General features: G+C 44.3%; 1 protein-coding gene across 1 annotated transcript in view; it reads left to right on the forward strand.

The window, feature by feature from the left end:
• The first annotated feature begins 8,183 nt into the window (after positions 1-8,183).
• EDEM2 (ER degradation enhancing alpha-mannosidase like protein 2) overlaps positions 8,184-14,338 on the forward strand; it is a 29,934-nt gene continuing 23,779 nt past the window's right edge. The window contains exons 1-4 of the mRNA XM_066236261.1: positions 8,184-8,367; positions 8,596-8,706; positions 10,520-10,559; positions 13,006-13,111. Coding sequence (XP_066092358.1) covers positions 8,261-8,367; positions 8,596-8,706; positions 10,520-10,559; positions 13,006-13,111 — 364 coding nt within the window. The 5' untranslated portion in view covers positions 8,184-8,260. The remainder of the gene's footprint in view (positions 8,368-8,595; positions 8,707-10,519; positions 10,560-13,005; positions 13,112-14,338) is intronic.

The following is a 14,338-nucleotide window of genomic DNA, read 5'->3' on the forward strand; positions in this document are numbered from 1 at the left end:
TCCCACGTGACGGACGAGGACACAGAGGCATAGAGCAGTGAGCTGACCTGCTCAGAGACCCCCAGCTAGGAAAAGACAGAGCTCCGACTCAAACCCAGGTGAGTGGGGCTCCAGAATATGCTTTCTGAACTCTTAGACCACCCTATGGGGATTAATGAGATGTCTCACACAAAGTGCCAGGACACGGTCTGTTCGGTGTGTGAGAGAGACCAGGAAGCGGTCTGTTCGGTGTGTGAGAGAGACCAGGAAGCGGTCTGTTCGGTGTGTGAGAGAGACCAGGAAGCGGCTTGAAGTTGGCTTTGGGGCAGCAGCCAGAACTGCCCCTGCAGGAGGAAGAATGAAGGGAAGACACTAAGGATCATCTCCCGAAGGGGAGGCCGAAGGAACAGCTGTAAATCTTACTCAAGGTTTTCCCCTGTAGACACGAGCACACCCCAGCTGAGGACACAGGACAAGAAGCCGCATCAAGGCAGGATGATTCCAGCTCTTGCCTGCCCGGCAAGCGGTGGGTGCCTGGTGTTCCTGGCTTGGCTTCTGCCTGTCTTCCCAGCCTTATCTTGCTACGTATTCCAGGCCCAGCCATATCTGTTCCTCCTGGTTTCCTGAACACGGAGCACACAGATGTTTTCTTTGCACTTTATTTACGGTATCTTGTTCTTAGGCACACAGAAGTTCTCAATTTTAAGAAGTTCCCAACTTTATCAATCTTTTTCATTAGTTCATGCCTTTTTTTTTTTTTAAGATTTTATTGATATATTTTAGAGAGAGAAAGGCGGAGGGGGGCAGGTAGCGGGAAGCATCAACTCATAGTTGTTTCTTATATGTGCCTTGACCAGACAAGCCCATGGTTTCAGACCGGCAACCTCAGTATTCCAGGTCAACGCTTTATCTACCATGCCACCCCAGGTCAGGCAGTTCTTGCTTTTTGGTGCCTTGTTTAAGAACTCTTTCTGTACCCTGGGATCATGAAGATATTCTCCTGTTTATCTTCTAAAGCTTTATAGTTTTGTCTTTCGGTGTATGGTGTGAAGTAGAGGTCATTAGTTGCTTTTATGTGGATATCCGGTTGTCCCAGCACCACTAATGGAAAGCCTGCCCTTCCTTAATCATGGGCAGTGACATCTCTGACTTAGAGTCAACGTGTTTATTCGGTTTCAATGGCCCGTTTTTCTCTCCCTGCAACAATGCCACATTATCGCAATTAGTCTGGATTTATCATAACATCCTTATATCTTGCAGATCAAGTCTCCACACTTAGCTCTTCAAGAGTGTCTTGGATGTTTTTGTATACTGAACTTTTACACATAAACTTTAGGATCACTTTATCAGGCTGGTAGGACTTGGCTGATACTGTATACTTAATGTGTTCTTGGCTTTGGGGAGAACTGACATCTTTCCAGTTGTGAGTCAGCCAATTCATGATAGACAACATCTCTTCATTTATTTACATCTTCTTTAGTGTCTGTCAGAGCTTTGTAAGTTTCTTCTAGAAAATCTTGCCCAGCCTTTGTGAGATTTTCCCTAGGTTCTTCATATTGTAAAATATCACTTAAAATGGTATTTGAAAGACATTTCATGTGCTAACTGCTTATTGTTGGTATATAGAAATGCTGGAGATTTTGTTGCATTGATTTTTTTGTCTAGAAGCCTTAATAAACTTATTTATTCTAGTAATTGTAGATTCTTTTGAATTTTCTATATGCATGGTCCTATTGCTGGTAGATAGTGACAGTTTTACTTCTTCCTTTCTAATTTTTGTATAGTGTCTTCTTTTTAATTTATTGTTCTGGTAACAACATCTACTACAATGTTGAACAGAAATGATAGAAAACATAAGAGAATATTCTTGTCAATTTCCGGTTTGAAAAAGGAAAGCTTTGCCCTGGCTGGATTAGCTTGGTTGGTTAGAGCATTGTTCCGGAGCACAGAGGTTGCCAGTTTGATCCCTGCACAGGGCACATACAGGAACAGATTGATGTTCCTGTCTCTCTCTCTCTCTCTCTCAAGTCAATAAAATAAACATTTTAAAAAAAAACAGATTTTCTTTGGAAAAACTGAATATTTCCAAAACAAGCAGTGAAGTAGACACCATGGAAAAAATCAGAAATTTGTTGGACCACTATCCATTTATTTTTTTCCCCTTTTATCATTTTTAATAAACGTGGTAAAAATACATAATGTAAAGTCTACAATTTCAACCATTTTAAGCATACAGTTCAGTGGTGTTAAGGACAGTTACTTTGTTGTGCAACCATCACCACCATCCATCTCCAGAACTCTTTTCATCTTGTAACACTGAAACCTTGCACCTATCAAACAAGGACCCATTCCCCTCCCTCCAGCCCCTGAGAGCTGGCCTTCTACTTTCGACCTCTATGACTGACTCCTCTAGGTACCTCGTATAAACGGTATCATAAAATATTTGTTCTTTTTGTGACTGGCTTATTTTATTAGCAAAATGTTCTCCAAGGTCATCCATGTTACAGCATGTGTCGGGATTTCCTTCCTTTTCAAGGTTAAATAACATTCCATTCTATTTATATCGTGTTTTGGTTTATCCATTCATCCTTTATGGACACTTGCATTGCTTCCACCTTTTAACTATTGCCTCCATTTAGTATATAGTATAGGATTAGTTTTGTTCTGAATTGTACATTTTCAGGGCTTAAGATCTCAAAGATTATAATCTGGCTCAGGGCCTGGGACTGACTAGACTCCAAGACCATCTGTGGTCACTTCTCGATTCTGTATTTTTGCCTAAATACACCCAGGATAATAGCTAGGTTTCCCCGGCAGATGCAGACACAGGTCTGAGTTCGCTTAGAATGTGAGTGTTATAACACATGTTCTGGGGCTCTGACCAAGGAGCTCCAAATGTTTGCATACACTGCGGTCAGGGGAAATTCAAGCATGTCTACAGAGCAGCAGATGGGAAGTTTCCCAGGGATAAACTAGTTCTTTCTTGGCAGTCCCAAAGTATGTAGCATGCAAGCTCTGCTCTGGGAGTTGGGAGAATCCACTTGAGCCACATGATCCCCAGATGCTTCGCTGCTGAGAGCAGTCAAGAATGCTTGGTCAAAGGGGCACGAAAGTGCCTTGGTTTCCAGCCTCAGGGAACTCAACTTTTTACTCTGACTTTCCAGCAAAAGGGAAGGAAATGTTGAATGTAGAGTCACATGACATGAAAGCTAGAGGACACTGTCAAAGTCAAATTACCCCTTTTTTATTCTGTATTTGCGTTTTATTCATACACTTCTCATTAATTTCATTCATGCAGTCGATTATAGATTGTCTGGGTCCAAATTTTGGTTCTACCATTGTTCAGTGTGAGATGCTGGTTGATGATAAAACTACCTTCAGTTTTTAAAATCTGTACTTCAATTTTTTAATCTGTAAAATGGTGATAATAAGAACCCTGACTCAGATGGTCAGATTAATGTCTCAGAAGTAAGGATTAGTGGTGTTGATGCATGTAAAACACTAAAGACAGTGCCCAGAACATAGTAAATGCTGTATAAATGCTTGCTATTATGGGTACATTTTGGGCATTTTCTTATTAGCATTACTGATATTATTATTCAGTTGGCAAAAAGTCAAATTTCATTTGGAGTGTTGTTCTATCATGATTGTTTCTGGGGGAAAAGAGAGATAGAGAGAAAAGAGAGGGGGAAGGGTGGAGAAGCAGATGGTCGTTTCTCCTGTGTGCCCCGACTGGGAATCAAACCTGGGACATCCACATGTTGGGCCGACGCTCTACCACTGAGCAAACTGGCCAGGGCAGTGCTGAGAATTTTGACTACTGTCCCATTTAATTCCCAGAAATCGTATATGTTATTGCCAATTTCCACATCTCAAATGGGAAATTAAGGTTCAAAGAGGTTAGGCAATTTACGCCGAGTCTCTTCACAAGGAAACGTTCAAGTTTTTTTTTGTTTTTTTTTTTGTATTATTCTGAAGCTGGAAACAGGGAGAGACAGTCAGACAGACTCCCGCATGCGCCTGACCGGGATCCACCCGGCACGCCCACCAGGGGCAACGCTCCGCCCACCTGGGGGCGATGCTCTGCCGCGACCAGAGCCACTCTAGCGCCTGGGGCAGAGGCCAAGGAGCCATCCCCAGCGCCCGGGCCATCTTTGCTCCAATGGAGCCTTGGCTGCGGGAGGGGAAGAGAGAGACAGAGAGGAAGGAGTTGGGGGGTGGTAGAGAAGCAAATGGGCGCTTCTCCTATGTGCCCTGGCCAGGAATCGAACCCGGGTCCCCCGCACGCCAGGCCGACGCTCTACTGCTGAGCCAACCGGCCAGGGCCGGAAACGTTTAAGTTTGACACTTCTCTGGTGGACTACGACCTTCTAGAACCCAATATAATAAACACAGAATGAGAGGTGAAGTTGGAAAGAGTCCTAGTGCTTTCTAGAGGGCGAAACAATTTATTTTTTCTCATGAGATAACTATGGAATGAACCACAGCAACTGTGAAAATATAACTCGTGGTTGTCTTTGTCCTGTGACAGTTTGGAAAGTACATATTTTCATCAAGCCTGAAAAAAGAAAACAAAGAAAAATTACAAGTACTTCATCCTTGCACATAAAAAGAGACCTGTCATTACCAAGCAACTTGGCTCCACTCTCTCTGCAAACATCTTATCTATACTAAAGTTTTGAATGGGAGACAAAATGATAAGTTACGGGACTTATATGGAGAAGCATTAGGCCTGGCTAGGTAGGTGAGTTTCACAGCAGGGAAAGGCCCAGACCTGAAACTTGTGCTAAACTAAAAAAAATAAAATAAAATAAAATAAGCCTCCTAAAGAGAACTAGGTCCCAATCCCTAGAATCTGTAAATGTTACCCTATTTAGAAAAAGGATCTTTCCAGATGCGATTAAGTTAAGGATCTTGAGAGTGGAGAAGCTCTGTACTATCCATGTAGGATCTAAATGCAATCACAAGTGTCCTTATAAGAGAGGGCGGAGGAAGATGTGACACACACCCACAGGAGGAGGAGGTGAAATGAAGACAGGAAGAGTGGAATGATACAGCCACAGGCCAAGGGATGCCAGCCGCATTCTCTCCCCCCCCCCAAAAAAACTGGACAGGCAGGGGGCAGGCTCCCCCCAGAGCCTCCGGAGGGAGCGTGGGCCTGCCAATGTCTCCAGTTTAGCCCAGTGAAACGGAATTTAGACTTCTAGTCTCCAAAACGGTGAGAGAATAAATTCCTGTTGTTTTAAGCCATCAAGTTTGGGGTAATTTGTTACAGTAACATAGGAAACTAATATAGTCCTGTCTTGTTGTTATCCAAGTCTCAGTTCCCCATCCATCTGGCACCGCCAAGAACAGTTTCCAAAAACATCCTAATATTTTTTTTTGAGTGTCTCTTCTGTGACAAACAGTTTTCATGCAATAGCTCACTGAATCAAACAGTTTTCATGCAATAGCTCACTGAATCCTCATAATACCGTTAGGTAGGGAATAGTATTATTCCTATTTTACAGGTGAGTAAAATGAGGCTCAGAAGAAAAACTGGTGGGACCACACTCCTAATTGGCGATGGAGCTAGTATTCTAACTCAGGTCTGCTCAAATCTAAAGCCCCACACTTTTAACTTCTAAGCGGACTACCTCAAGCTCTCCGGGTTAAGTCAGGGTTTTAATTCTCAAATCAACCAATGGCATCCTGGGATACTTATCGGAGGGATATTTTCAAGGATATTTGACGAAAGGAGACCGTATTTGTCTGCATCCCAGCTCCAGGAACTGAGCTGCCCCTCCCATCGGTCCTTTACACCAAAGAGAGGAGAGGATGGCCAGTCCCAGTGTTAGAAATGGAAGAAACAGCACCAGGTGTTAGAACCTCATTTCAGCAACCTTGGTACTTGAGTTCTGGCTAAGAAGGAATTCGGAGCTGAGACTCAAACTATGAGAGAAAGATTATTTAGAAAGGCACAGAGGTAGAAGTAAGCCATAGAAGAAATGGGCTCAGGAAATGAGTTTGGGGCGGGGAGAGCGTGTACTCTGGGGAAAGAAAGGGGTGGAGAAATGCACGGGCATGTTTTATAGAGACAGCCTGGCAGGGTCCTCTTTCATCTGGAGGTCTCAGAGGAGGATCTCAATAGAATATTCATCAGCTTTCTGAGTGTGTCTCCTCAGGGTTGGGGTCTCCATTAATTAGTGCCAGAGGCGAGGGAGGGGGCCATTAGTCATTGCAGCTGGTCCTGATGTCAGCCATGGTGTCTCTCCGCCTGGTTTTGTTGCTTTTCTGGGATTGGAGCCAAAACCCAGCTGCCTAGATGTCATTTCCAGGGGTGAATGCTTAAGGGAGTAGTCTGCAAAGGCTTGTAGTTTTGCCTGTTGCTAGGCACCCAGGGCTCTCCGTCCTGATGACCCTCTGCACCTGACTTATCAGTTCCTACTCTGCTCAGGCCTAACTGCCCCCTACTACACTAGCATCACAGAAAGCTCTCAGAGGTCCATTTGTTCAAACCTTTAATTTTATAGATGAGGAAGATGGGTCTGGAGAAGGAGACGCAATTTCCAGGGTCACATTTAGAGGCTTTAAGTGGATTTCAAGTTGGAATCAAAGTCTAGGTCTCACTTTAAATCCAAGGTTGATTTTACTGCACATCACATTGCCCAAAGTCATGGGTGTTGTTATGGTCTAAAACACTGACCAAACTTGGGGAACTCGCAAGAAGGAAAATGTAAAAACGTGTCCTAAACCTTCTCAAAACTATAGTGCTCCAGTCTCTTCAATCTCACCTGGCATACTCTACAGGTCTGCAGCCACTGAGATGGTCCAGGGGATTGGGATGGGGAAGCTTCTGCCCTGGGATGGAGACTCCAGAGACCATGACAATGGGAGGAGAGGAACATCAAAAATCCATTAATTTTTTTTTTTTTTTTTTTCATTTTTCTGAAGCTGGAAACGGGGAGAAACAGTCAGACAGACTCCCGCATGCGCCCAACCGGAATCCACCCGGCACGCCCACCAGGGGCAACGTTCCGCCCACCAGGGGGCGATGCTCTGCCCCTCCGGGGCGTCGCTCTGCCGCGACCAGAGCCACCCCAGTGCCTGGGGCAGAGGCCAAGGAGCCATCCCCAGCGCCTGGGCCATCTTTGCTCCAATGGAGCCTTGGCTGCGGGAGGGGAAGAGAGAGACAGAGAGGAAGGAGGGGGGGTGGAGAAGCAAATGGGCGCCTCTCCTATGTGCCCTGGCCGGGAATCGAACCTGGGTCCCCCGCACGCCAGGCCGATGCTCTACCGCTGAGCCAACCGGCCAGGGCCAAAAATCCATTAATTTCTTGCCCGATCTGTGGTGATACAGTGGATAAAGCATTGACCTGGTACACTGAGCTCACTGGTTCCAGGTCCCAGGTCCCAGGCTTGCATGGTCAAGGCACATATGAGAAGCAACTATGAGTTGATGTTTCCTGTTCCTCCCCCCTGCCTTTCTCTCTCTCTCAAATCAATAAATAAATTCTTAAAAAAAAGAATTAATGAATTTAGAGAAATGATGGGATTTCTGGAAATCTTGAGAGTGGCAGTATTGGTCAAGTAAATGGAAATTGTACGTACACAATCAGTAGGGAACTGGTTTAGAAAACTCAGTATGCCTAATAATGGTAAAGGCTGAACACTCATTCTTCAACCATATTTCTATATAACTATGAACTACGTCCAAGCCCCAGCCAGCTCAGTTGGATAGAACATTGTCCCTAAATGCCAGAGTTGTGAGTTTGATCCTGTCAGGGCACATACAAAAATCAATCAGTGAATGCATAAATAAGTGGAACAAGTCAATATTTCTCTCTCTCTTATTCTCCCTTTCTCTCTAAAATCAATAAATAAAAACTAAAAAATATAAATACAATATGTCCACTCAAATACTGAGTCCCTGCTGGCCTCTGCCTTCATATTTAATAAAGTGGTTTTTAAAAATAATAATGTATTTAAGTGCTCCATACAGTCTTAGCACACAATAAGTGCTCAATAAATGCTGTTACTAAAACATTAATTATTGTGGCTGTAACAGACCCTGTCTTTAAGACACGTGGACCTCGGCTCCAGACTATATATCCCTAGATGCTCTTTGCCTGGGTTCCGCCACCAGTTGCATTCTGGGACCTGTAGTTCGGAAGTGAGGGAATGATTTATCAGCGCGCAGGCGCAATGATGCGGTTTCCCGGAAGAACCTCAGAGGCGGCTAGGATGAGTGGCTGGAGGTGGCTGCTGCAGAGGCGGCGGTGCTGACACAGGACACGAGCTCTATGCCTTTCCGGCTACTGGTCCCGCTCGGCCTCCTGTACTTGCTGCTGCCACTGCACCATGGTGCGCCGGGCCCTGATGGCACCGCGCCCGACCCCGCCCACTACAGGTGAAGGAGTCAGGCTCCCTGCCCTTCCATAGTTGGGGAATGGAAAAGGCAGACGGGGTCCCTTCTCTTTCCCTCCACCCCAGGACCCTCACCCTCACTTACTCGACTCTGCCACGGGGCTTTCGGCAGAATCAGGGGGTGATTGTCACTTTCCGCCTATTTCTTCTCCTTTTTCCTGCCTGATGTCATTTTCTGGCCTCCTGCCTTATTTCTCGTATCCCGCCCCAGGGAGCGAGTCAAAGCCATGTTCTACCACGCCTACGACAGCTACCTGGAGAATGCATTTCCCTACGATGAGCTGCGACCTCTCACCTGTGACGGGCACGACACCTGGGGCAGGTAGTGCCAGCGGAGCAGCAAGGGGGAGGCCGGGGTCTGGCAGGCGGGTCCTAGGCGGGTGGGACGCTGGGACTGATAGCTTCATGGTCTCCATACGGGATACGGAAAAGCTCCTAGCCAGGGCGAGGCCATGTTCCCCCCAAATTGAGATCAGCAACCCTGGATCCACCCAGCCTTCTGGAAATTTGGATCTCCAAGTGGAAAAAGCCTTGGGTTAGCCTGGTGGACTGAACCTTTGGACTCCAGCCACAAGAGTAACAGGCACCAGCTGTTGGGGACTTGGGCAACTCTCTGGAGTTGTAGAATATGGAACGGCTCCAGGAAGTCAGAAGACCCAACCCCTTCATTTTATAAGTGGACAAACAAGCCCAGAGGGGATGTAATTCTCCCAAACGTGAAACTTCAGAGCTTTTGTGTTAATGAAACTAAAACACACTCCACCCCCACCCATCCTCACAGTCACTGACTGCTTCCTGAGATCTCAGCCCAAAATGCCACCTCAGCATCAACTTCCTTGACTACCCACCTCTTCCAGGTCACTCCCACAAATCAATTTTTTTTTCTTTCTCTTTCCTCTTAGCACTTCTCCTTGTGTGATACTATCATTTTCACTTGTCTGCTAGCTTGTCTCTCTTACACTAGAATAACGATTTGTGAGAGATGGAAGTCTCTGTCTTCCTTGCTGAATGAATCATTGCATTTAATTGAAGCTGACATTGATTAAACACTGTACTAAGCATTTTACCTGTGTCATCTCATTTAATTTTCTGAATACTCCTAAGAGGTAAGGGCTGTCACCTCCATTTTACCAATGAGTATGCAAGTTAAGTACACTCAAAAAAATTTGTGCTGGTTTTATTTTTTAGTTGATAAAAGTAATCTGAGGAAATGGCAAATTCAAGCAGTACAAGATTATATAAATAAAGTAAATATCTCCCATAGTAATTGAACCACTGTTAACTTTCTTGTGTATCCTTCTAGAAATATTTTTGGTTTATATCACCATATAGATATCTTTTAAAATTGACTTTTTAAAAGCATAACTTATATTTAATAAAATACACTCATTTTACGTGTACCGTAACCACTATCACAGTCAACATATAGAACATTTCTGATGTTCTGATATCACAGTCAAGATATGGAACACCCTAGTTCCCTTGTGCCCCCGTTATAGTAAATCCCACCACCACCACTGGGCCAAACAACTGCTAATCTGCTTCTGTCTACATGTCTCTTTCAGATAGAAACATACTACCCTGCCTATTCTGTTGTCTTTTTCACTTAACAATATAATTTGAGTATATTAACATTAGGCAATAGGGCTTTTTTTTTTAAAGGAATTTGGTAAGTCTTTTTGACAACCTCATAATTTTGCATTGTTTGAATGTACTACAATTTAGTTCATCACTTTTCAACATGTGCATTTGGGTTACTTCTAGCTTTTTGCTGTTCTAAACAATACGGCCATGAGCATTCTCAAGCAGACAGTTCTGTGCACTGTGAGATAAGTTTCTAGATTTGGAAAAGCCTGTACTCTTAGCTGCAATCTCATACTGCCTCCTTATGGCCGGGAAGAATGCCAGAGGACATAGGCGCTGTGATGAACTAACTACACGAGAGCTTACATCCGTCCACTTTCCCAGGTGTGCCTAGCAGTTTTCACTGTGGCTTCTCTGTTGTGACAGGAGTGGGATAGGCAGAGGTGTCGCTATACCCCACATAGTAGTACTTTGGGTCCTGATCTGGGGCAATCTTAATATGTGGTGTTTGCTTTTCTTACTAAGCAGCTGGGATTTCTATCCTTTTACAGTTTTTCTCTGACCCTAATTGATGCTCTGGACACGTTGCTGGTAAGTGTCTCATCTATTCCTTTCCCTCTTGGCAGCTTGACTATTGGTGAAAAAGGAATTCTTCACCTAAGTCTTTTATTTTTATCTCATGTTATGAACCATCAGGTTCTGGTTGCCCAGCCAGGTAGAAGAAAATGATAAATTCCAAACTCATTCAGGCTCATTTATTCGGCAAATGTTTGTGGTGGACCTGTTATGAACACCGAACTGTAACAAGCCTGTAGAACTTTATTTAGTGGGGAATACAGAGGTTTTGATGCTCTCCTTATTTTCAGAGGCTTACATTCTGATGGGCAAATTCATTGATAAAGATAACTGCAGTAACTGTTAGTGTGTTGTGTATGTGCTAAGCACTTTATATATATTATCTTGTTTAATCCTTCCAACAACCCCATGACGTAAGTACCTTTACTCCTTAACCTGAGAAATCTGATGTTTAGAAAGGTAAAATGATTTGGTCAGCATACCTAGCCATTCAATGACAGAGCTAGGACCTGGACTCATTTCTGTATGATTCCAGGCCTTAACTGTCATCCTTAAAGAAACCACAAGTGAGGATTTAACCACTTCTCCCTATTTTTGGTTCTCTGTCAACTCCACTCCAACTGAGTGGATGAAAATAGATTAGATGAAGATGAACTGTGAGAGACATGGTCAGAAAGGTAGGTTGATTCAAATCATCGAGGGCCCTGATTGATGAGATAGTCAGGATTGTTGGGTTGCAAGTAACAGAGATGCAATTCAAACCAATTAGACGGGAAAGAAATTTATTGAGTCAAATAACTAAAAAGTCCAGGTAAAGGCTGGCCTCAGACCCAGCTGGGTCTAGACATAACAATGTCTTCAGGAATCTCTTCTCTATCATCTCTGCCTTCTTTTTTCTTTTATTTTTTATTTAGTGAGAGGAGGGGAGGAAGAGAGACAGACTCCTGCATGCACCCCAACCGGGATCCACCCAACAAGCCCACTGGGGTGATGCTCTGCCCATCTGGAGCTGATACTCTGTTGCTCAGCAGCTGAGCTCTTCTTAGTGCCTGAGGTGGAGGCCATGGAGCCATCCTCAGAGCCTGGGGCCAATTCACCCCAATCGAGCCATGGTTGCAGTAGGGAAAGAGAGGGAAGGAGGGAGAGAGAAGCGAGAAGGAGGCATGGAGAAGCAGATGGGTGCTTCTCCTGTGTGCCCTGACCTGAGAGTCGAACCTGGGACATCCACACGCCAGGCTGATGCTCTACCACTGAGCCACTGGCCAGGGCCTTCTCTCTGCCTTCTTTATTGGCTATGTTCTCAGACTCTCTTTATGTTGGCAAGGGAACCAACAGTAGCTCCAGACTTACATTGTACTCATTTAGTAACGTGTGTGTGGAAAGAATCAGCCTTTTTGCATTAATTTCATAAAATACAGCTCATTGATTTGGCCTGTGTCACATGTTTATCCTTGAACCAATCACTTGGCCAAGATACAGTACACTGACTGGTTCAGGCCAAGTGCCCATTTTTCTTGCAGCTGAGGGGATGGAGGCAGCCTTTCCCAAACTACAAGAGGAACTGTGGAAGAAGGGTGACTCCTCAAGGGAAAATTGGGGTGCTATTATCAGGATAAGAGGTATCAGGACTGCATTTGGCTGATGGTTTGAACAAAGGAACGTTTCATTTTCTCAAGTAATAAACAGTTTGGAGGTAATTTCTAACATTGGGTTAGCTGCTCGACTGTGCCATTAGAGACCCAGGCTCTTTGTAGCTTTCCGTTCTGTCATTGGTGTGTTGACTTCTCATTTTCATGCTTCATGCCTCATGGTATAAGATGGCTGCCACAGCTCTGGGAATCGAGTCTGTTTTCAAGGCAGAAAGACAGAAAACTAGTAAAACCATGCCAGCAGTGTCTGTCCCTTTTTGTTAGGAAAACAGAAGCTTTCCAAGAAGTGCCCCCAGTAGACTTCTCAAGGCTCAGAATTGGCTGGGTAACACAATCACCTCTATCAGCAAAGGAGGCTAAGAGAGCAGTTATGTGGCTTTCCAGCCTCTATGGTGGGAGGCTACCAGGGTGAAGAACACTGGGAATCCGTGTTGGGCCAACAATCCGCAGTACTTTCCAAAAGGTTGAATGTGAAGAGAAGGTTAAAAACAAATAGCAAACTAAGATTTCCTTAATGTGGTCTACAGTCTATATATTTTTTTACACAGTTTTATATTGTTTAAATGGGTACTCTTGAATTGGTACCTAAGAAATTACTTAACCAGTCTCTTGATATTGGTCTTTGAACTTCAGCTTTCAGAAGTTTCCTTCACCTGTCACTTCACCTGTTACCTGTCACTAGAACGGAAACTTCAGGTCTTAGGTTGAATAAGTGAGGGCCACACCACTATAGGTTCCCAGACTCTTATCCAGGATTTTCAGTGCCTTCAAGCCTGAGAGAGCTTCACCGTCATGTCTCTCTTTCCTCCCAGATCTTGGGGAATGTCTCAGAGTTCCAAAGAGTGGTTGAAGTGCTCCAGGACAACTTGGACTTTGATATTGATGTGAATGCCTCTGTGTTTGAAACCAACATCCGAGGTAAAGGCTGCCTTCTATGGGATCTGGAAGAAAAAGAATGTGCGGTTTCTGCCTCTGCGTAAACTAGGAAGCATTAAATCCGATCTTCAGGGCTGAGCTTGCCAGGACACTGAGGCCCAAACCAGTGACTGACAACTCTTCTTCCCTCCTGGGAGGTAGGGTCGGGAGGTCTCAGGGTTCCTCATCAGTTTCGGACATAAGCAGGAGACAGAGAAAAGACTGGAAAGAAATATGCCAGAATTACTCACATATTTAACATATATTTGGTGCTAGGCATGCAGCCATGAACAAGAAAGATGCACTCCCTTGCCTTCTTGCAGTTTTATTGTCTGGGAAGTGCTACCCAATAGAAGTACCTGTGATGATGGAAACGTTTTATACCCATGTTGTCCAGTGCAGTAGCCATGAGCCACAGGTGACTGTTGAACATTTGAAATGTGTCTACTGCAGTCTACGGCCATACCACCCTGAACGCGTCCGATCTCGTCTGAAATGTGTCTACTACAACTGAATCTTTCATTTCATTTCATTGTAGTGAATTCAAACTTCACTAGTGACATGTGGTTTATGATTACAGTGCAAGTCTCAAGTGTTAAGTTTCCCAACCTGGTAGTCCATCAGAACTACTTGGGACTTTTTAAAAAGTTCAGATGTCTTGGCTCCACTTTAAACCAGTGAATTGTGATTTCTGGGTTGGGTGCTAGAATCAGTATTTTTAGCAGGTTTCAAATGACTGTCATGAAGCTGGCTAGCACAGTCCTTATTTTCAGTGAACCTCTGGACTACCAGGGGCTCAACAGCTGTCCCCTCTGGATGGCAGAGTTATGTTTTTCCCCCTTTGCTCATCTTTATTTTGTATGATTTTTGCAATGAAACGTATAGAAATGCAATAAAAAATTTAAACAGATTAGGTTGCAAAGGGACAGCATAGTATAAAATCTCTGAGTTTGAGGCCATGCGCATTGCTGTATCATACTGCTTCTGAGCCCAGTCTGTCATCTGGAAATGAAGGTTGTCCTTATACCTTCATTTCAGATATGAATGTAATTATACCAGCTTTCTTTTGCTTGGCGTTTGCCTGTGTATGTTTTTCGATTTTCTTTGTTTGTTTTTTGTGACAGGGACAGAGAGAGATACAGAGGGACAGGGACAGACAGACAGAAAGGGAAAGAGATGAGAAACATCAATTCTTTGTTGTGGCATCTTAGTTGTTCATTGATTGCTTTC

The sequence above is a fragment of the Saccopteryx bilineata genome, chromosome 6 (assembly GCF_036850765.1).
Source record: "Saccopteryx bilineata isolate mSacBil1 chromosome 6, mSacBil1_pri_phased_curated, whole genome shotgun sequence".
NCBI classification, from domain to species: Eukaryota; Metazoa; Chordata; class Mammalia; order Chiroptera; family Emballonuridae; genus Saccopteryx; species Saccopteryx bilineata.